Source organism: Nycticebus coucang, chromosome 3 (assembly GCF_027406575.1).
Source record: "Nycticebus coucang isolate mNycCou1 chromosome 3, mNycCou1.pri, whole genome shotgun sequence".
Lineage (NCBI taxonomy): Eukaryota > Metazoa > Chordata > Mammalia > Primates > Lorisidae > Nycticebus > Nycticebus coucang.
In genome coordinates this window covers 127493829-127514781 of record NC_069782.1, presented here as the reverse complement: position 1 = coordinate 127514781, position 20953 = coordinate 127493829, and the positions used below count along the sequence as shown (strand labels likewise).

At 46.5% G+C, this 20953-nt stretch overlaps 1 protein-coding gene across 15 annotated transcripts in view; it reads left to right on the top strand.

Annotated features, from left to right (window-relative positions):
• PYROXD2 (pyridine nucleotide-disulphide oxidoreductase domain 2) overlaps positions 1-18169 on the top strand; it is a 44231-nt gene extending 26062 nt beyond the window's left edge. For 3 of the 15 annotated variants that reach the window (XM_053582939.1, XM_053582935.1, XM_053582936.1), the window contains 4 exons: positions 1401-1555; positions 2178-2284; positions 3720-3840; positions 4532-4836. In XM_053582939.1, the coding sequence (XP_053438914.1) occupies positions 1401-1555; positions 2178-2284; positions 3720-3840; positions 4532-4602 (454 nt within the window). In that variant the 3' untranslated portion in view covers positions 4603-4836. Of the gene's footprint in view, positions 1-1400; positions 1556-2177; positions 2285-2561; positions 3696-3719; positions 3841-4531; positions 4837-12844; positions 12965-13077; positions 13217-13464; positions 13555-17788 lie in introns of those variants that run through there. The other 12 variants (XR_008378717.1, XR_008378716.1, XR_008378723.1 and 9 more) reach the window with 12 other exon arrangements.
• Positions 18170-20953: the final 2784 nt, after the last annotated feature.

The window sequence follows — 20953 nt, the reverse complement described above, 5'->3', positions numbered from 1 at the left end:
ACCTCCTCTGTGCCAGCCTTGCTTGGCTTGGGTACCTAGACACAGGGCAGCCAGCAAAGTCAACAAGGCCTCTGCCTCAGGTCACTGACCTCCTGGGGGGAGGCAGGATTTTTAACAAGCAGGCAGAAGGAAGGGAGAGTACAGATCTTGTGGGCATCTGGGGAAGAGTGTCAAGATAGAGGGAAGGTCAGGTGCAAAGCCTGAGGCAGGAGTGTGCTGCTGTGCTGGGGGCCTAGGGATGAGACCAGAGGGGCTGGAAAGAAAGAATTTGGAGTGAAGGGTCTAAGAAACTGCCTCTGCCCTGTTTCCCCGAAAATAAGACATTCTCCGAAAATAAGACCTACTTACAGGAAAGATAAGACGTCCCCTGAAAATAATACCTAGCGCATCTTTGGGAGCACACCTTAAAATAAGACACTGTCTTATTTTCGGGGAAAATCCTGCGAGATGTCGTCAACTACTCTCGACTTTTAGTCCAGGGGAGTTTGGGCAAAGCCTGACTCCTGCTGTAAAATGGCCACTCTGGCCACTGCATGGAGAAGGCTGAGAATCTGATGCAACTGGGTTCTGCTGCAGAATCCAAGGGAGAGAGGACAGTGGCTTGGGCCAGGAGTGGTGGGCAGTGGAGGTGGTGAGAAGTGGCTGGATACTGGCTGTGCTAGAGAGGTGAAGCCTACAGGGTTTGCTGCTGGACAGCAAATGGGTGAGAATGAAAAAGAGGCGTGAAGACTGTAGGGGAGGGTACCGGGCACAAGGGGTTGAACAAGTTACCTGTGCCTTTTGCCTGGTGGACTCCCAGTTCAGACAGGGCAGTGTGACTGTGGAGTGCAGGTGAAGGGGCCCTTCACATGGCCTTGTAGAATGATCGTATTTGGAGATCAGAGGGGAGGATGTGCTCCAGATAGAAAAGGTGTGGCAGCCAAATGTGGGAGGGGCAGGTCACGGTTCTGCTGGGTGTTGGGGCAGCCCTAGCAGCTGTTTTATTTGGTTTGCTCAGTTAAAGGTAATCAGGCAGCTTCAGCTTGGTTGAAAGCTGGCTGCCTGAGCCCCTGTGTCCTAGGCCTAGCCCCTCTACACTTGGGTTTGTGTTGCCCATCTGGACCCTGGAGACATTTGGTTTGGGAGCCATGATTGGAGCACAGGCTGTGTGGTGAAGGAAGGCAAGGACAGGATATGCACCCAGGGGCTGGACATGGGCAGGCTTCTGAGACACTTCTGCCTCAGTGTGCTAGTGGCCACTAAGCCCGGCAGTGAACAAACGCTATGGCCATACAGTGATAATCACCCAGCACTGGTGTCCTCTCAGGGCCTTCACTGTATCCAGAGCCATCTCAGAGCCCCTTCCCCCAGGACAGTGCTGCTCATTGCACCTGACCTTCTATCTTCCCTGCTGGCCACAGGCCTATGATTGAGCTGTGTATCCCCTCCTCGCTGGACCCCACCCTGGCTCCCCCCGGCTGCCACGTCATCTCCCTCTTCACTCAGTACACGCCCTACACGCTGGCTGGAGGCAAGGTCTGGGACGAGCAGGAGAGAAACGCTTATGCAGACAAAGGTAAAGGGGCCACACTCTCCTGTCTCCAGAGCATCTGGGGGCCAGGCAACCTGCTGGGCCCTCTCCTCCTTACTGCCCGATCAGGACTGACACCTGTGGGTGCTGTCCCACTGAGAGAGGAGGGCTCCAGGCAACCTCGGGTCAACATAGTGAGTGTCTGCTAGAGTCAGGTGCTGGGGCAACAAGCCAAAAAGACTATGCCTCATTGACATAGTTATGCCCTCAAGTTGTGCATAATCTACTGGGGGAGACTAATTAATAAAGATTTTAAAGGATGAATAGGAGTTGGCCAGGCAAAAGAAACAGCTTGAGCAAAGCTATGAGATGACAAATTCTTCAAATATTCAAGAGTAGACAAGTGATTTTGTGTTTAGGGTTGGGTGAGGGAGTAGGAAAGACTGGGGGGCTGGCCTGGCTCACTCCTAGATCTTTGGGATAAATTATTTATTTGCCTGGGGATTGATCTTTGATTTTAATTTTTTACTTATTGAGGTATAATTTGCATATGATAAAATGAACCCTTATTGATAACAATGCAAGTTAGTAAATTAACCAAGTTGTACAATTATAACACATCTTCCTCTTCCTCCCACCCTTCACTTCTTTGCTGTGTGGCCCCCAGTGTTTGACTGCATTGAGGCCTACGCCCCTGGCTTCAAGGCCTCTGTGGTGGGTAGAGACATCCTCACGCCACTAGACTTGGAGAGAATCTTTGGGCTTCCTGGAGGGGTGAGTGTGAGCCTGGAGATCTCCCCGTATCATCTATCTGCACCCCCACTGCCTAGCTGTGCCCTCTTGGCTCTATCTTGTCCCTCCAAAGCCAGCTTGCATCAGGAAGGGAGGACAATGGCTGATGCCAGGCCTGAGAGGGGACAGTGAGGTGACCAGATCTAGGGAAGAGGAAGAAGCAGGGACACATAGATCCAGACCACACGGACCTAAGTCCCTGGGACCACGGCCCTCTGCCTCAGCACCCACAATACCTCTCCCGTCTGGCCTTCATCAGAGGGAGTGCCTTCCTGGAGACAGCATGTGCTCAGATTCCTCTTCAGTTTATCGACATCCAGAGACAGGAGGCAGTGGGCGCCGTGCCTAAGGAGCCATGTCTAACAGCCTCACGTGGCTACTGAGTGCTGAGCAGGTCCTAGGCCAAAGTGAAATGTGTTGTCAATGTAGAATGCACCCAGCCGGCAGAGACATAGTATGGAAAATATCTTGTTAGTGGTTTTCATATTGATTACATGTTGAAATGGTAATTTTTAAATATATTCGGATATTAAATAAGATGTATTACTGACATTAATTTCACCAGTCTGCTTCTCCCTTCTGAATGTGGCTGAAATTACATATGCGGCTCTGCGTCTCACTGGACATCACTGTCTCACATGTAGAGCAGCAAAGCCGGGCGGCAGGGGGGAAGGCTCAGGTCGGGGTGGAGGGTGGGGCAGGTGGCTCGAGCAATCTGGAGGGGCCATCTGTGAGGGAGCTGAGGGGAGGAAGAGGGTGTCAGCCACTGAGGCACGGAGATGGGGGAGAGGGACTCAAGGAAAGGCCATGGGTCAGCTGGGACAAGGTGGGGGCAGGGAGGGACAACCCCATGACGACATCCCGCAGACTTTGGTCATCTTGTCCAGACCTCCCCTCAGGTCTGATCTTCCTCTCACCCCACGCTGCCTCCCTCTTGTCCTGGGGCTTGTCTGAGCCAGTGGCGCAGACCCTCACATCTGCCTTTTACTGTGACCTTGCTGGAACTTGGACACCAGGGGTCAGGCCCAGGTGGACACCTTGGCCAAAGAAACACGTTCCAGCAAAGCGTGTGCCAGCAGCCAACACAAGTCAAACTCTTATTTTTCATCAGAATGAGGGAGATTCACAGTCCACAGAAAACCCTTACAATCACTTTTTTTTTCCCCATTCACTTTCCTCATCCTCTGAAGATGTGTCCCACCCTTCTTTCTTCCTGAGAAATGCCCCTGGAAATCCCCCACCGCAGTCCTAGGACATGTGTCCAGTCTCTCTCATCCCCTTACCTTTCCTCGTTTTAATAACCAAAAAATACCCTGGAAGGAAAAGAGCTTTCCTTGGAGGGCAGTGGAGGAAACCCAGCCAGGGCAATGAGGGCTGCAATGCTCCTGTGTTAATGACAGTGGCCCTGCCTCCACAGAACATATTCCATGGTGCCATGTCCCTGGACCAGCTCTACTTCGCCCGCCCTGTGCCCCTGCACTCCGGCTACCGCTGCCCTCTCCGGGGACTGTATCTCTGTGGCAGTGGAGCCCATCCCGGTGAGTGACCCAGGGCCCCACTCCCCTGTGTGGGCTAGGGGCTCATACTGGTCAGAGTCATATGGGGGAGGGAGGAGATGACCAAGGAGGGAGAAAGGGAGGGAGAGTGGGAGTGCGGGCCCACAGCAAGCCCCTGTGCTCAGAGTTCTCTGTACACAGTGAGCACACAGCAGCACCCCTGCCGACCAGCTGTCCCCCGCTGCACTCGTACATCCCCTCAAGAGGCCCGGGGTGTGTCCCTGCGGGGCCTCTCCACATTCCAATTGTTGGTTGTGAGAACCGCATATCCCTAAGCTACCTGTCGGTATGTTAGACCAGGAAGGATCTTTCTGGAACATGTTCTAAGCCTAACTGCTCTCACTGGGGCTACCTTTTGCTTCACATGGACACTTTCTCTGAGCTGTGTGGGCATCAGCCTCCCAGAAAGGGTCTGTGCTTCTCCCCTCGGGGCCTTATTCTCACATTGTAATTTCTCCAGCTAAGTGTCCAACCATCCAGCGTGTAGACTCTCAGACTTTGACCTATGCACCTGGACCCCTTTGGAGCAAGAAACCTGGAGGGGGCCTAGGATCTGCTGTAATAGGTGTCCCAGGTGATCCCACTGCACCATCACTGGCCGTCTGTAAGCCCTGCCCCCACTGTCCCCAGGGGGTTTTAGCAGGACCTTGTTTCACAGCTGATTCCCTTCCAGGAGGAGGTGTCATGGGAGCCGCTGGACGAAATGCAGCCCACGTGGTCTTTAGTGACCTTAAGAGCATGTGACCTTGACCCAACTCTGACCCAGAAAGAATTCGCCCGTAAATTCTAAGTGCTCCACTGGTCACCTTCCCAGGAAGCTCAGCTACAAAGGATATTGCTTGACGCAGCCAAGTCCTCCAGGCTCAAGCCATTATTTTAGAAGAAACTTAAGTTACTTTTAGTCCAAGTTAACCTTGAGCCCCATGCCTCCATGAATGAACTAGTGTGTTTTATTAAAAACAATATTTCATACAGTTAGTTTGCTCGTATTTTTTCCTTGTAGGACTATGTAATTATAGGTGGGTAGACTTGTTTGGGATACTCAGCATTCTCATGAGATCAGCTCAAAACAGTCCATGTCACGGTGGCCCATGCACCTCCTTCTCACTGGCTGGGTTCCTACTACCTGCTACTGAAGGACTGTCCTGGTGAGGCCCAAAATAATTTTTTGATACATGTGTATATTAAATAAGATGAAAAAAGGGAAAGCAAGAGAGGGGCCTGAGGTTCAGGTCCAGCTCCACTGCCGCCACGGGGCTGGCAAACCAGAAGAGTGAACCCAGTTTCCCAGTGATCCACAAGGTCACCCGAGGGGGCCATCGGCCCAAACAATGCTTGGTGCCTCCAGCCATCAGAGCTTCCAGTCAGGCAAACAGCAGTCAAGAGTGACTGCACAGTGGGTTCCACTGAGGCCACCTGGCCCCCGACCATTCCTAATTCCAGAGCATTCAGCCTCCAGCTTCTCACAAGCTAAGCCTATTACAACACTAAATACCTTTCAATATAAAACTATATAATTTCAAAGTGAGTTGGGTTGTCACTCTGGGTCAGAAAGGTCCATACATGTGTCCCCCTGGTAACACAGTTCCCCCAGCTGGCTGCTCCAGCAGCCAAGGGCACAGTACCAAGCAGCCCTTCTGCAGATGAGGCAGACACTTACCTGGGGAGGCACCTTCCATTCTCTGGGCAAATTTATACAGATTAAGACATACTCACCTCATGAGTTAATCTGATGAACTCATATTTCTCATCAGCAAAAGAGTTGTTTTAAAGACCAAATGAGACAACAGATCCTGCCTTGGTGCAGTGTCTGGCACCTCATAAGCACTCAGATCCTGCTGGGGGTGTCGCTGCAAACATGGTTGGGGAAGATGTTATCGTCATTTTTGTATTTTTTTCAATAGAATGTACTTTAACCTGACACCCAGAACTGAAACTAGCCTACTGGAAGCACATGACTGACACAGTGCACCAGCAGTGTCTGAGTCCATCACGATTTTTCCAAACTAGGGTCCTCCCCACCATTCAGCATCATATGTCTGACTTCTTCAGCTTATGGAAATTTTGGTTTTGGTCAGAATTGCCAGTTTTCTGGAAGAAAAGAAGGGAGGGAGAGAAAAATGAAGGAAGGAATAGAGGAGGGGCTGAGGTCCAGGGATGACTGATATCTTTTATAAGATGTGTCTTGGTAACCTGGGAGGGCAATTGCTGCCTTCCTACAACCCTTGGCCTTAGCAGCAGACCCATCCCAGAGATAATTAACAGTTACCAGTTTATGACATTTTCAGCTAGTCTTTCACGTAATTGGGATCACATTCTATATTCTGTATGTGGGCTTTACATCTTTCGTTCATTTTACTTCGTGGCATAAGCATTTCTCAGTGTCATAAAAATTCTTTGAAAACATAATTTTTAATAGCTGCCTAATTTTCTCTTATAAGGATGGACCATAATTTATTATGTAACTTATTTAAGTTCAGCTTGGGCATTGATTACTAATTAGCACCAGACAGGCTGGGTGTGGTGGCTCATGCCTATAATTCTAGCACCTTGGGAGGGTGAGGTGGGTGACTTGCTTAAGCTCAGCAGTTCAAGACCACCCTGAGCAAGAGCAAAACCCCATCTAGACTAAACATGGAAAAATTACCCAGGTGTGGTGGGGCACCTACAGTCCTAGCTACTTGGAGGCTGAGGCATGAGGGTCGCTTGAGTCCAAGAGTATGAGGTTGTTGTGAGTTATGATGTCATGGCACTCTACCCAGGGTAACAGTCTCAAAATAATAATAATAATTATAATAATAATAACAATAATTAGCACCAAAGGCCCTGAAAGCTACTCTTTTTTCATCTCTGCTCCTTTTCTAATGACTCCCTATCACATCTGGGATCACAAGGCACAGCTGTTGTCCCAGCAACATTTCCTCTAAAGGAGGAAGAACCCAAAGGGGGCCAGGGAGGGGCAAAGAGCAGGTTTAGCATCTAGAGGAAGACCTCCCACCGTCTGGTGATTCCTATAACATGCCTCATGTCTCTGAAAGATGACAGTTGGTTCAGACGAAAGCAGGCTTAGCACCATGGGGTGCCTCTGCCCTACATGCCCCAGCACATGCGGACCCACTGAGCAAGGGGGGTTAGTCTTACCCAAAGTGTTATGTAAATCGGCCATAAATTGAGCAAATGGGTCCCTTGCTGACTCAGGTACTTAAAACTCTTACAAGGATAAATAAGTCAAGGCCATATTATTACCTGATTTACAGTCGCCCGTTTCCCCCAAAGCAGTAGGGAACCCTTCCTCCAAGGTACAATCCTGTAAAAACCGGAAGTGCGCTGGAACCTTCCCTGGTTAAGTCATTACCAGCAGGCCCTCTGCTCTCGTGCCCCCCAGGGGGATGGTCAGAGGCTCAGCAAGATATGAGGTTTATGGCCCTGGGAAGAATTCAACCATCCTCCTTGAAGGAATGACAGATGTGCTGATTAGACCAGCTGTAGGCTCAGAAGCAAAATAGAGAATTAGTTAAATTAATCATGATAACTGCATGTGATGGAATATTAAACAGAAATTTAAAAAATTACATTTTTGAAAATACTCTTTTTGGATCATCTTGAAAAATACTAATAAAAAATAGGATTTAGTAGATCAATTTTCTTGATAAATAGGAAGATAGATAGAGCTATATCTTTCTTTCATATAACCGTAAGGTATACACAGTAGAACCTCTATAGCTGACCACCTCCATACATTGACCTCCTCCTTAAGTTGACCTAATGTTCATAGACTGGACATGCACCACATGTACGCATCAGTACAGTAGGCTAAGCTCCTTATGTTGAAAACCTCCATACATTGACCACTTTGCTATGGTCCTTTGGGTGGTCAACTTACAGAGGTCCTACTATCTATTATACATCTTGATATCCATAGATAGAGAAACAGGGAGAAAAGAGACAGATGGAGAAGAACAGAAACAGAGACAAATGGGAAAGAACAAAGTATAGGCTATTGGCAATAGCCTGAAGTCTTTCTGGCCACTTGGTGGCAGCTTGGAAAATGTTCCTACTACCGTCCTAGAAACCATTGTAGCTTAGGAACAAGCCCAAAGTAAATGGATGGGGCTTTGAAATGTTTAAAATGATGGTCTGGGCCTGGTCCAAATGGCTTATGAATGACTCGTACGTTGATCTATAGTTATTGGTCATAAGTCAGAAGATCTCAGACACAGCCTGGGTCTTAGTCATCCTCAGTGGATGTGTGAAGTTCTCAGTTGCTTGCAATTCCCGTAACAGCACAACAAGGAAGGTCAGTGCATTTTCAGTGTTTCAAGAGCACAGAAGACATCCTGTGTTTTGTAAGGCAGCTTCAGAGATGAACCTGAACCTGGACTTTCTCAGGTTTTATATAAAATTATAGCAACAGTGTAATGCAGGCTGTCGGACCAGCAGCCCTGCAGTGGGTTAGATTAGTCTTTGATTAATGAGAGAACGGGAAGATGAATCAAATGGTACTGTGCAAAGGACATTTGCTTGGTATGCAAAAATTCAGAACAATGTGTCTCTTAAGAAAAAGTAATAAAATAATGGAGAAGATTATCATAAACAGAGGAGCCAGGCCTACACTTTCTCCACCATACCAGTTGGCTCATCCTCCTATTTGACCTTTCAGGATGTGTGAAGAAAGTAGCCCCAAAGACAGTTGCATAAGGAGGAAATAAGGATATCTCCCAACAGAGGGGAGTGAGGGTAAGATAGAGAGAAACATAGCTCACCCAAACATGCATGCTGCATAGCCCAGCAAGTCCATGCCCAAGTAGAGTAAAGAGAAATGCTTAGCTGCATATTTTTCATAAACTGAATATACCCACGTAATCAGCACACAGATCAATCAGATGGATGTTACCAGCAATCCGAAGCCCTCCTCTGGCTTCCTTCTAGATCCTAACCACCTCAGAGGTAAGTTTAGCCACACAGCCATGCACATAGTGGGTACAAAATATGTTGACATGAATGGACATTTTGCCCCTTTCACTGAAAGACACATACTCAGCTGCTCCCAGAAGCACTGTTTGTACAACGATACCCCCCAAACTGGAGGCAACCCAAAGGCCTGTCAGCAGTAAAATGGCCAAGTGCATTGTGGACATTCACAGGGTGAACTTCCAGTCAGCAGTGAGAGTGATGAATATTACAGAGGTCCTCAAACTTCGGCCCACAGTCCACATGAGGCGGTGTGATTTTATTTGTTCCCATTTTGTTTTTTTACTTCAAAACAAGATATGTGCAGTGTGCATAGGAATTTGTTCACAGTTTTTTTTAACTGTAGTCTGGCCCTCCAATGATCTGAGGGACAGTGAACTGGCCCCCTGTTTAAAAAGTTTGAGGACCCCTGAAAGCACATGCAATCAGGGCTATGTTGAGTCAAAGACGGCAAACGCAAAATAACACATGCTATGGAATGTCACTTATAAAATGTTAAAAATCAAAAATAAAAACCAGGCTAAACTTACCTCTGAGGTTGTTAGGACCTAGAAAGAAGCCAGAGGAGGGGTTTGGATTGCTGGTAACATCCATCTGGTTGATCTGTGTGCTGGTTACGTGAGTATGTTCAGTTTACGAAAAATTCATCAAGTTCTACACATGCAATGTTGCAGCTTCCTGTGTGTATGTTATACTTCAATAGAAGGTTCTACAAAATTAGCTTAGTGTCTGGAACATAGTGATACTACTTACTAACGTCATTACTATAAAGCTCTTATTTACTGGCAAAGCCCTATGTCTGAGTCCAGGCTTACAATTGGGAATGAAGGAGGGGTGAGAAAGGAAAAGAAAGAAGGGAAAGCAGCAGAGGGGTGTGGTGGACAGACCCTGAAGGTGCCCATGATCCCAGCTTTCTGGTGTCCATGGCCTGGAGTGACCCCCACCCTTGAGTGTGGGTGATGTCTATGACTTGCTTCTAACCAATAGAATGTGATAAAGGTGGCAAGATACATGTGATTGTGTCATGTGAGAGGATAACACTATCTCACAGAAATCTCTCTCTCCCTGGCTGCCTGTGAATAAGCAAATACTGTGTTGGGAAACTACACGTGGCAAGTAACTGCAGCAGCCTCCAGCTGACCAAAGTTCTCAGTCCTACACCCTCAGAGAACTGCAGGCTGCCAACAACCACATTAGCAGGAGAGTAGATACTTTCCCAGCTGAGCCTCCAGATGAGAACACAGCCTGGCCAACACTTTGACTACAGCCTTGTAGGATCAAGAGCTGAGGATCCAGCTGAGCTCTGCCTAGATTCCTGAACTACAAAAACACTGAGATAATGCATGTACTTGTGTGTTGTTTGAAGCTGCTAAGTTTGTATTAATTTATCACACAGAGACAGATAACTACGTGAAGGAGAAGGCCACATAGCCATGCACATGGTGGGTACAAAATATGATGACATGAATGGACACTTTGCCCATAGATTTCAAAGTATTCCCACTTAAACTGACCCTGCAACCTGAACTTTGCTCCCCTAGTGGCTGACCATCTGCCCTGCAGTGGGGCAAAACCAAGAGTCTGCCAGCACTGAGGGTGTCAAGTCAGACACTCCTGGGTTTGGACCTTGGCTATACCACCATTTGACATTTTGCAAATTCCTTAACTCTTCCAAGTCTTCCTTCTTAAGGCTGATGGGGAGGGTGTTATTTTGCCTGGCACAAGGCACACAACAGAGACTCATTTTCTTTTGTCCTTACAAAACAACATGCTACTACACTCAGACACAGAGGGTTCAGACAGAGTCAGAGGCATTCTGGAGCATTCTGTGCCCACCTGAAAAAGGAAATTGAAACCACCACAAAGAGAAATGGAGCAAGATTCCCGTCAGTTTAAGGCCTGGGCCATCCCTCAGTGAGAAGGCCCCATGCTGGGAGCTTTCCCCCTGAGCCGGGGGCACACGTCCAGGCACCCCTGTGCACCCCTCTGTGGTGAACTGAACTGGCTCACTCACACAGATCAATACGCCAGGGCGAGAGAGAAGGAAGCACGCAGGGCAGTGTGCCAAAGGCAGAACCGGGGGTGGGCTGGTGAGCCGTGTTTCTGGTCCCATGAATCAATCTACCTTGAGAGGGCTCCTCCACCTTCATGAGTGTGATTGGAGCTACCTTCCTCAGGGGCTGTTTGTTATGTCCAAGGTCAGGTGGAAAGCCTGGTTTTCAGAATCTTGCATGGTCACTCTGCGTCTGTCTCTGGAAACAGCTCTGCAATTCTTAGGGGATTAGCTAAGAATGAGTCTTTCTGCAGGCTGTTGAGGAGTTGGGAGAAATGTGATTGGGTTAGCCTTTGACTGCTCTCCTCGTTGGATTTCCAAAACTCATTTCAGCATTCTCTCTAGGGTGTCTGCCCTAAAACCAGGATTTACCTGCATTAATGTGATGTTTGTGGAGCCTCACAAACAAGGCACCAGCCCAAAAAAGAACCAGATAATAATGGCTTCTGTTTATTGAGCTACTGATTCCGTGCCAGGCACTGTACCAACCAAGCATTTCACGTGCATTACTTCATTTACGTCTACAGCAAACCTGGGAGCCAGTTACAAAGAGTCTCTGTTTTTACAGTTGGGGATATAAGCAGCAGGTGGTTAAACATTTGTCTAAGGCCACAGAGCTAGCAGTTGGCACAGATAAGTTTTGAACTGAAGTCTTTCAGACATCAAAATTCATGTTCTGAGCAAGAAGCTACACTCTGCATCCAGCTAGCAGACAACTGGAGGTGTGGTCAAGTCCCACTGATGGTTGACTGCCCTCCGTGTAGGACTAGACGTGAATGTGAAGCAGCTGTTTCTCCTCTCAGAGTATTTACAGCCAGTGGGGGAGACGGGTATTCATGTAAGGATCACTGACAGCTCCAGGGCCGAGGGAATCTGTATGAGCATGCTAGTTAAATTTGAGGGACAGACAAGCTAAGCTGCCTGTGAACTCATGGGCTCAGGAAATCCTTCCTACAGCAGAGAGGATGGGGCTAGGGTGAGATGGAGGATGGGGTAGACTTGATGAGCAAAGGAGGAGGAGGACAGTCAGGTTCTTCCAGGTGTCACACAGCAAAGGTGGGGAGGTGGGTGGGCAGAGAGCTCAGGAGCCCCCGCTGGATGGGATGAGTACTTGTGAAGCCCAATGGCAGGGATGAGGCCAGGCAAGAGGGTCACACTCCTGAGCCCCCTATGCCTGCCTAAAGATACCTTCATTCTACAGGCAGCCAGAACTTTCTGGAGAAGGTGGCGGGGATTTTACATGTGTTAAGGATGCTCAGTCCCCTAACTTGTTGAAGTGGCCACCTTCACAATGTTAGCAGAGGCCAAGAGGCAAACTCTTGGGCTGCGCCTTTACCACCTCCCCTGGCTCTCTCCCAAGGGCCCAAATGAGCTGCTGAGAGGCGGAAGCAAATTAAAACTGGAGCTTGTCACCAGGAGACTAGACCCAGATGTTCGGAGCGTCACGCCCCGCTGTTGGCCCCACCAGGAGCTCAATGTAGAGGGCCCCAACAGGAGTTCCGTGTGGCTCTTTCTCCTCTCTTTGAAAGAGCCTTGTTACAAGTCACCTCTGGCTCGCCTCTGCCAAAGACACACGAGGGTCCCTGGATCTGGGACACTTCAGCCAGCAGGTAGTCCCTGCTTTCTGTTAGAGATGTTCTTAACACCTTAATATCCCCCAGAGCATCCCAGACACCTCACCACTTTGGGACTGTGTGGTGACCTGCATTTCATCAAGGATTGAGGACAGATGGGAACCCAGGGCTGGGTTTCGGCTTGAGAAGCCAGAGACCGCTCGTGTGCGAGCTACAGAAACTGGAGCAGTCCATATTTGGAGCTGGGAAGAGGTTTAATAATAGTACACAAACTTCCTTGGAAAGGGCTCGCCAGAAGGGGAACTGGTTATTAGGAGAAAAACACCAAGACTGTTTTTATAATAACCCTCCTCTGTCTATAATGAGAAAACCTCTCTTCTGGGTACAGCAACCTCCTAATGTGAGTCACCCAGACCCGGCTTCCAACCACTGCCCTTAGCGCAGGAAGCAGGAGCACAATGGAGCAGTCAGGTGTGAATTCCAGGAGCCGGCCAGGGCAGGAAGCAAGGTGAGTTATAATAGCAGAGCGAATTAATTTCACATAAGTGGGATTAGCAGTTAAATATACAGCAGTCCCACTGCTAACCCTGTCTGGAATGCTGAGTGTCTGTCTCCTGCCAGGGCCCAGAAAAAGCACATGGCTGAGCAGGAATCAGGTTGCACCCCGTCACCTACCCACTGTTAAGGATGTCTCCTCTGGAAATACAAGGCAGAAATGCTAGTATATTGGAAAATGCATTCCAAGTTGGGCAAAGGAATGGTATGTGGGGAAAAGCTGCTTACCGCTAATGGCTCAGTCACTGTTTATAGTGGCTGTGGCACCCTGGGAGACACTGTGCCCTAAGTGCAGTCCAAACAGTAGGGAGGTGTCATCCAGGATTTGGGGTAAACTGGGGACAATGAATTCTAAGGATGGAGCTATCAGATGCTTCCATTCCAGGATGAGTTCATGTTAGTTTTATTTTTAAATTGTCTGTTCGTAATTGTTTATTTCTTTTAAATTGTCAGAAAGCTCTTGCTTGTTTGGGCTTTTTAAAGCTCTATCCCTTTCAGTTTTCAAGTGACCTCTGGTGAGGTGGGGAGCGTGGAGCAGACCAGGTGAGCCAGGTCGAGGCAGCCGGGTTCTTGATCTACAAAGTGGGGTCGGTAATACTTCATAGCATTGTTGTGTGAACCGGGTTAAATTATCAAAAGCAAAAAGCCCCTAATCAGAGTTCTGACATGCTAAAGAAAAATATGTAAATAAATGTCCACTGTTTTCTTCTCTCCAGTCTTGCTGTCCATGGTGGACACTGTCCAGAGGAGGTTAGACTTGAAATCTTTTTAAGGAAGGGAGAATTGCCTGCCTAAGGTGGGGAGTTTCAGTAAGGACCTCCAGAGTTGCTTCATGAAGCTGACTCTTGCTTTCTGAATTTTCTTAGAATCTTCTCTCTCTTTTTTTATTCTTTTCTATTTTTTGAACTTTATTTAGAAACTTTATTTTTTGGAAGAGTTTCAGAGTTACAGAAGAGTTGCAAAGATAGCACAGAGTTCCTTCCTGTATACCCAACACCCTCTTCCCTCATTACTGACATCTTACATCAGTATGTGGTACATTTGTTATAATTTAATGAAGCAATATTGACATATTGTTACTAAAGTTTATTTTTTATTCAGATTCGGAATGTCTTTGCCTTTTATGACCTTGACAGTTTTGAGGAGCACTGGTTGTAGAGTATGGTAGACTATCCCCCTGAAAGGGTTTTTCTGACATTTTTCTCATAATTAGAACAGGGCTCCATTTGCTTAGAATCTCGAGCTAGATCAAGGTAGATCTTCAACCATAGACTGAAGGGGATGGGGAGGCTCTATGAGTCCTTAAACCAGGGGTTCCTCAGCCTATACCCACTTGAATGGGGCCAAAAAACACCAACATTCCACATATTCCCCTTCTCTCCCAAGTTTGGTAATTACTTGGAAGAGAAGTAATTCCACTTGGGGCGGAGCTTCGGAGAAGGAAGTGGGAATTACAGAGGAATCAAAAGGATAGGTGGCCTTGCACCTGTGGCTCATGTGATACACATGATTCCTATTTATGTTAAAGGAGGAGAGCCTACCATTATACACTCAATTTCACATTATAAATGAATGCCCTATGATCTCAAAATAACCTTACTAATTGTATTTTGCTAACCTTGATTGTAAAACAAACATTATTAAAACAGTACAAATCCACAGCTGAACAATCCACTGGTGATGTGTCCCTACATAATAGGGTGACCAACCATACCAATTGCTCAGGGTTTTCCCAGTTCAAACATCGAAAGTTCTGTGTTCTGGCAAACTGCTAAGTCCTGGACAAACCAGGATGATTTGTCACCCTGCTGTACAAATGGCAGGGATTATGGGATTATGTAGATATCTTCTTTAGCAGTAGGAATATGTGAATGATTAGTTATTGAACTATAATTCATTTACATATAATGAATTATAGATATTGGACAGATATTGGACAGTTTTATAGGCCCAAAATTCTCTTGAAGTTCGTACTCATTACTACCTACTCTAGGACAAACCAAAAACTCTCATCAGACTAAATAGATAATGAGGGCACAAAGCCAATAGTAATTTATAAATAAAAAGTATGAATAACAGCAATTGAAAACCACAACAGCTCAAAACAACTGCTGAAGAGCTAACTAAAAAGCATCCTTCCAAACATTGGAGGAATCCTGCCTATGTAAAGTATAGCATAGAATAACAAATTTGAGTCCTCAGTAAACCCCAGGGACACTAATTTTAGTTTCTGAATACCACATTTTTGTGGGTTGCTAGAGAGTGGCCTTTAATTGTACATAAAAAGGGAAATCCATGGGACTTGTGTAGGAACCACAGGAGAGACTTAACGTTCAAGGTCAGTTCACAGTCACCAAAAGGGCATTCAGTTCCCACCAGGGTGTTAAGGGCAATACTTAGGTAGCCACTGCTTCACCCCATTTAATAAATGAGAAAACTGAGGCCCAGGGGAGTTAACAACTTTTCCAAGGCTACCGTTGTGGATCCCCAAAAAGAGGATAACAGAAGCATCTTAAGGCAGCAGATTCTGTCCTACTTAATCACTACATCCAGATACCTCTGCAATCATGTGAGATTTCATTTCATTAGCTTCTGTTAGAGCCTATTAATGGGTTGAATTGTGACCCCCCCAAAAGGCATGTTGAAGTTTGAACCCTTGCTACCTGTCAATGTGACCTTATTGGGAAAGAGGGTCTTTGAAATCAGGTTCAGATGAAGTCCCTAGGGTGGTCCCTAATCCAATGTAACAGCACTAGTGTCCTGACAAGATGAGGGACAGTGGGACACATGCACAAAGCATCAGGGGAAGACACTAACTCAGAGGGAAGAGGCCACGTGAAGATGGAGGCAGAGGGTGGAGTGACGCCACTGCGAGCCAAGGACATGCTGGGTGACTAGACTTGGAAGAGGCAAGAGAACACCCCCCACTAAAAGTTTTAGAAGGAGTATGGTCCTATGAACACCTTGACTTTGGTCCTCTGGCCTCCAGAACTGTGAGAGAATAAATTTAAGTCACCGTGCTTGTGGTACTTTGTCACAACAGCCCAAGGAAAGGAATACAAGGCCTCTAAAGGGCTCCCACTCCCCAGGGCTGGGTGTTCCCCTCTCTGCAGCTGGTTGGGAGCAAGAGCTAGGAGAGAGGGAGAGCCTCATCTGTTCCTCCTTGCTGTGTCTTTCCCATCCCTGCCACCGCAACACCAGAGAGCACATGGCTTGAGCATGGAGAGGTGGCGTGGTGTCAGAGACTGTGTCAGGCACTGGGAGGGCAGGGGAGCCTGGTCGGCACTCCTTTCCTTCTTTCTGAGGGCACAAAGGAAGATGGGCACCTGTTCCCAGTCAACCGCCTTTGGCAGGGACATTTGACATTATCCTGTCCACACATCATTTGGCAAGGGGAAGACCATCAGTGAACCATCTTGACCTTCACTATCTTGTCTGGGCTAAAAGCAAATAGCTCATTAGGTTACAGAGGAAGAGGTCTGCCTCTGCGGAAACTGAGCAGGTTTTACCTTTAACATTTCTTATAGATGCAACATATAGACTCGGAGTTCAAGGTCAGATTGGGCAACATAGTGAGACGCCATGTCTAAAAATATTTTGAAAAAAAGGAAACATCAAAATCTTGTCTATCCAGGGTAGAATTATAAATGGTATTTAATTTGGTTTATCTCTCCTCTAATATTGCTATAATAAACAAGAAGAAGGATGTAATAAAAACTAGCAAAAAAAATTGCCTATGGTTATGGCTCTTGAGCACAAATTTTGTTACTATTTTGATGCCTGATAGATAAATAAAAATACCAAAAGAGAGAGAGATAATGACATAGCTACTTACAAAACATAACATTAACCTTTTCTTACTCCAGAGAGGAATAAAGAGGGCTTTTTCCAGTGAAACATTTTTTCCTCTGGTTTTGATCACCTGTGTTTGTAATACTGTGGTTTCACATAACAACCTAACAAGCATTTCACCATGTTGTTCAAAACCCTCCCATTCATAATAATCATAATATTTAATAAGTGCACAATAGTCCATTAAGCACATAAACCTTCATTTATTTAAACAGCTCCTATAATTGGACCTTTTAATTTTAGATTTGGAATTTTTAATTAGGAATTTTCTGTTTTACTTCTAGGTCCAAAATTTAGAGGGACAAGGCAATTTACAAACTGTATTATCTCTCTTTATCCCACTGGTTTATTTTGATAAATGAGCAATAATTTACTTTGTAATTTTTATGGTACATATAAGCATATATATTTATTTATGTCTTATTACAGTATTCTTTTCCTTTCTTAAAATTTCAATTTTTTTAATTACAACTTTTTAAATGTTTTCAATGTTTTGTTCTGTTTCTGAGGATCCAATTTGATTTGCCCTCATGGAATGGCAACTTCCCTTCTGTGAAAGCTGAGAGACCATTTGCAGAAATGTGTTTGGAGCAAGATTCTCATAACATGTCTGGCCCATAAAGTTCACTGCACCTGGCCAAGGGAGGAGGGGGCGGGTGGTCTGTCGCTTTCCCGTCACATGTGCTGATACTCACAGAATGGAAATCAGCTGGAATCTCAGTTGATTGTTTTGCCAACATTTGGATTTAGACCTGTACTGCCTCAGACCAGTCATACCAAGGTCAGGCATTCTTGCTCACATTTTTCAATTTGCTACTAACCATGTTGGCTTGAAATTTTTTCAAATATCAATTGATAATATGTAAAAGAACACTATTTATGCCACCAAGTTTCCATTTTCCTAAAATACCAATGTTCTTTTCAGGTTGAATCCTTCCCTCTCCTCACTCACGTGACATCCCCACTTTTCTACAAAGAGGACAAATGTGTGGCGGAGACCTCATCACTCCTCGTTCTTGTTTGTGGCCAATGTCACCAAATGATCACTGCATTCTTTCAGGCAAAACCTAGACACAGCATTGAATGGTGCTGGCACTTGGGATAAAAAACTATTTGCTGTCCCTGGACTTAGTAATGCTTAGTATCTCATAGCTGGGCACGGGGATGGAAGTGGGAGGATCACTTGCGCCCCGGAGTTTGTGTCTGCAGGAAGCTATGATCACACCGCTGCACTCCAGCCTGAGTGACAGAATAAGACTCCATCTCTAAAATGTAAAACAAAATAGAATAAAATAAATAACATTTTTTTTAATGTCTCTGTCATTACTAACACAAATTCTGACAGAGGAATCCCAGTACGTAAAAGGACCTGACCAGGATAGAGCGGGAACAGCTTGGAAGGTGGGATACGAGGACCAGCGACACGTAGACAATAAATCCAAACCAGGTGGAAACAGAGACACTTCCTTAGCCACACTTAGCTAAGGATTTTCATTAACCCGTGGTGAAGAGTGACTGGAAATTAATATCGGGATCCCACGGTGTTTCTGTAGTTCACAATATGTAATTATGCTTAAGTTTACTTTACAGTAAACCATATGTCATTCTCGTTCCCCAGTGTTGGTTCATTCTCAAACAATTCTTTCATTGTCTTTAGAAGCTCTGTGGTGAAAACCTTACTGGATAACATTATAATTAAAAATCTCTAAGGGAGGCCCCTCCACCACTCAAGTGACTCTGTCAACAAGATGCCAATTCCCAAAGTCAAGGGCCAGGTAAATAAATCCCTGTCACAAATATTGCTTTAATAACGCTTAGTTTTGACTGGGGGGAGTAGTGTTACAGCAGCAGCAGACAGCCGGCACACGCAGGCCTGTGGACACATGTGCGTTTTATAAGCATTTGCTGAGTGCCTGGGCTAAGTGCTTGGGGTATAGCAGAAAATAAAGTCCACAGCCTCCCAAAGCCTCCAGAAAGTGAGGGAACAATGAAGATATGAGCAGTACTAGGATCTGAAGAGAAAGTCTAGAACAACCACGATAAATTACTAAAAGGACCGATGTGAGACCAAGCTTCATATTATTACAGACCACGTCCATGGAATCGGCATTAAACATTTAGAACCAGGGGACAAAGAGGGCTAGTCTTTCTGTTCCACACCCAGGAAGGGAAGCATAAATAGTATAAATCGTGTGATTCTGGAGGATGTGGATGGGTTTGGGCATCGGATGTTAGTGGCAAGCAGTGTGTGTGCAGATGGCTTGAAGTGGGACGGGTGCATGAGGAGAGGAATCAAGTCTTCCTGGATTAGGGGGATGGAGTTATTAGGGGGCAGCGAGTGAAAGGCTGGCCTCGGAGCACAGCTGCAGGGAGGTGCGCCAGCGAGGCACACAGGGCTGTTTCATCAGCTTCCATCTCTGTGCAATGCCAACCCGGAAAGGAAAAGAAGGGAGGCTTGGAGACAGCCTGGCTTTGTGAATGCTCAGCCTCCAGAAGCTTAATTGCCAGGAAAAGCTTAGCGGTTGGGTTCTCAGTAAAGAAGACAGCGCTTAGATGAGACTAATCAGAGCTTTTGAAGTTACCAGTTGAATTTTATACCTCTGCCCTCAGGCCATTTAGCCCTGGGGTGTGTGAAGGGATGCAGGGGAGCCTCATCTGTTCATGGAGGCTCAGCTCTGAGAACAAGCTGAAAGTTCAAGTGCGGCCTCACCTCCTCAAACCTCTGCTCATGTGACTGTGTTCTGTATCTGCCCTGCCCGCCTCCATTCACGTACCCAGGACAGACTGCTCTCAACTGATTACGGTGAAAATGTTAACAATGCCTCTTTGTATCTGAATATATTTTACAGTGCATAAGCTTATGACAATTTTTATTTCATTTCTAGAACAACATGTAGATGGAAACAGAATACACGTTCCTCACCCCAATTTTACAGCAGAAAAAACTGAGGCTCAGAGTATAGGGGATATTTTCTCAGAGTCTCTCAGTGATAATGGTGCTAGAATTTCATCTCGAAAAGCGGGACTCTAAAGACCCTGCCTTATGAGGTGTCTCTGTAAGACCGTGTGTCCATGCTGTTGATTGTAAGCGGCTGATTGATTGGGCAGGCTTATTGCATGGAGTTTCTGAATGAGGACTAATTCTTGAGAAAAGGAGAAATGCTCCCTCCCAGCTGGCCCCTCTCTGATAGACAGAGATGATGATAATGGTGGTGATAATCCCAATGTCGTGAATGAGACTCAACTGCCCAGCCCTGCCCCAGCCCTATGCAGTTTGCAGTGGCCAGAATCTTAGCCCCCACTACAGGGAGGCAGCACTAAGAAGTTCTGACGTGGTCGTCATTAATTGTTTGGGTGCTCAGCATCCATCTCCCTTCATTTGATGGCAGCATTTGGAGCAGTAGATACCGCTTCTCCTTATGGGCCATCTTGGTGCTTTTATCTCCCCTAGGTACAACCAATCAGACTCTCTCCTGGGACTTGGACTCTTGCACAGAGGGTGAGGGTTGTGGTTGGACTACATTTATTCCAAAGCAGAACCCCAAAATCTGTCAGTCAGTTCTTCCTGCCCAGGCCCCACAAAGCCCTTTTCAAAGCCCTTTCCTGTCCTTTTCAAAGCCCTGTTCTCCTATAGTCCTTTGGGTTCTGAAATCCTCCCGGTGGCCCTCCCATAAAACCCTTTCCATCTAAGGTAACCAGCATCAGTTTCTGTTGCTTACAACCAGAGGACGGTCAACCAACTCCACCTCCTTCCTCTCTCTCCATCATCTGCTGTTAGGAAAGCAGAAGAGTAAAGAGGATAAAGCGGTGGTTCTCAACCTTCCTAATGCCGCAACCCTTTAATACAGTCCAAAGGGGTCGCGACCCACAGGTTGAGAACTGCTGGTATAAAGGGAAGAGCCCTGGAATTGCAGCCAAAAGTCTCAGTGTGAATCTAGTCTCTGCCATCTCGTAACTGAGTGATCTCAGACAAGACTATTTGACCCTGCTGAACACTAGTCCCCTCATCTGTTCGCTGTAAGGGTTAGATGAGATAATATATAAAGGCCCATCCCGGTACCCGACACATAGTAGGTGCTTTCCTTCCTTC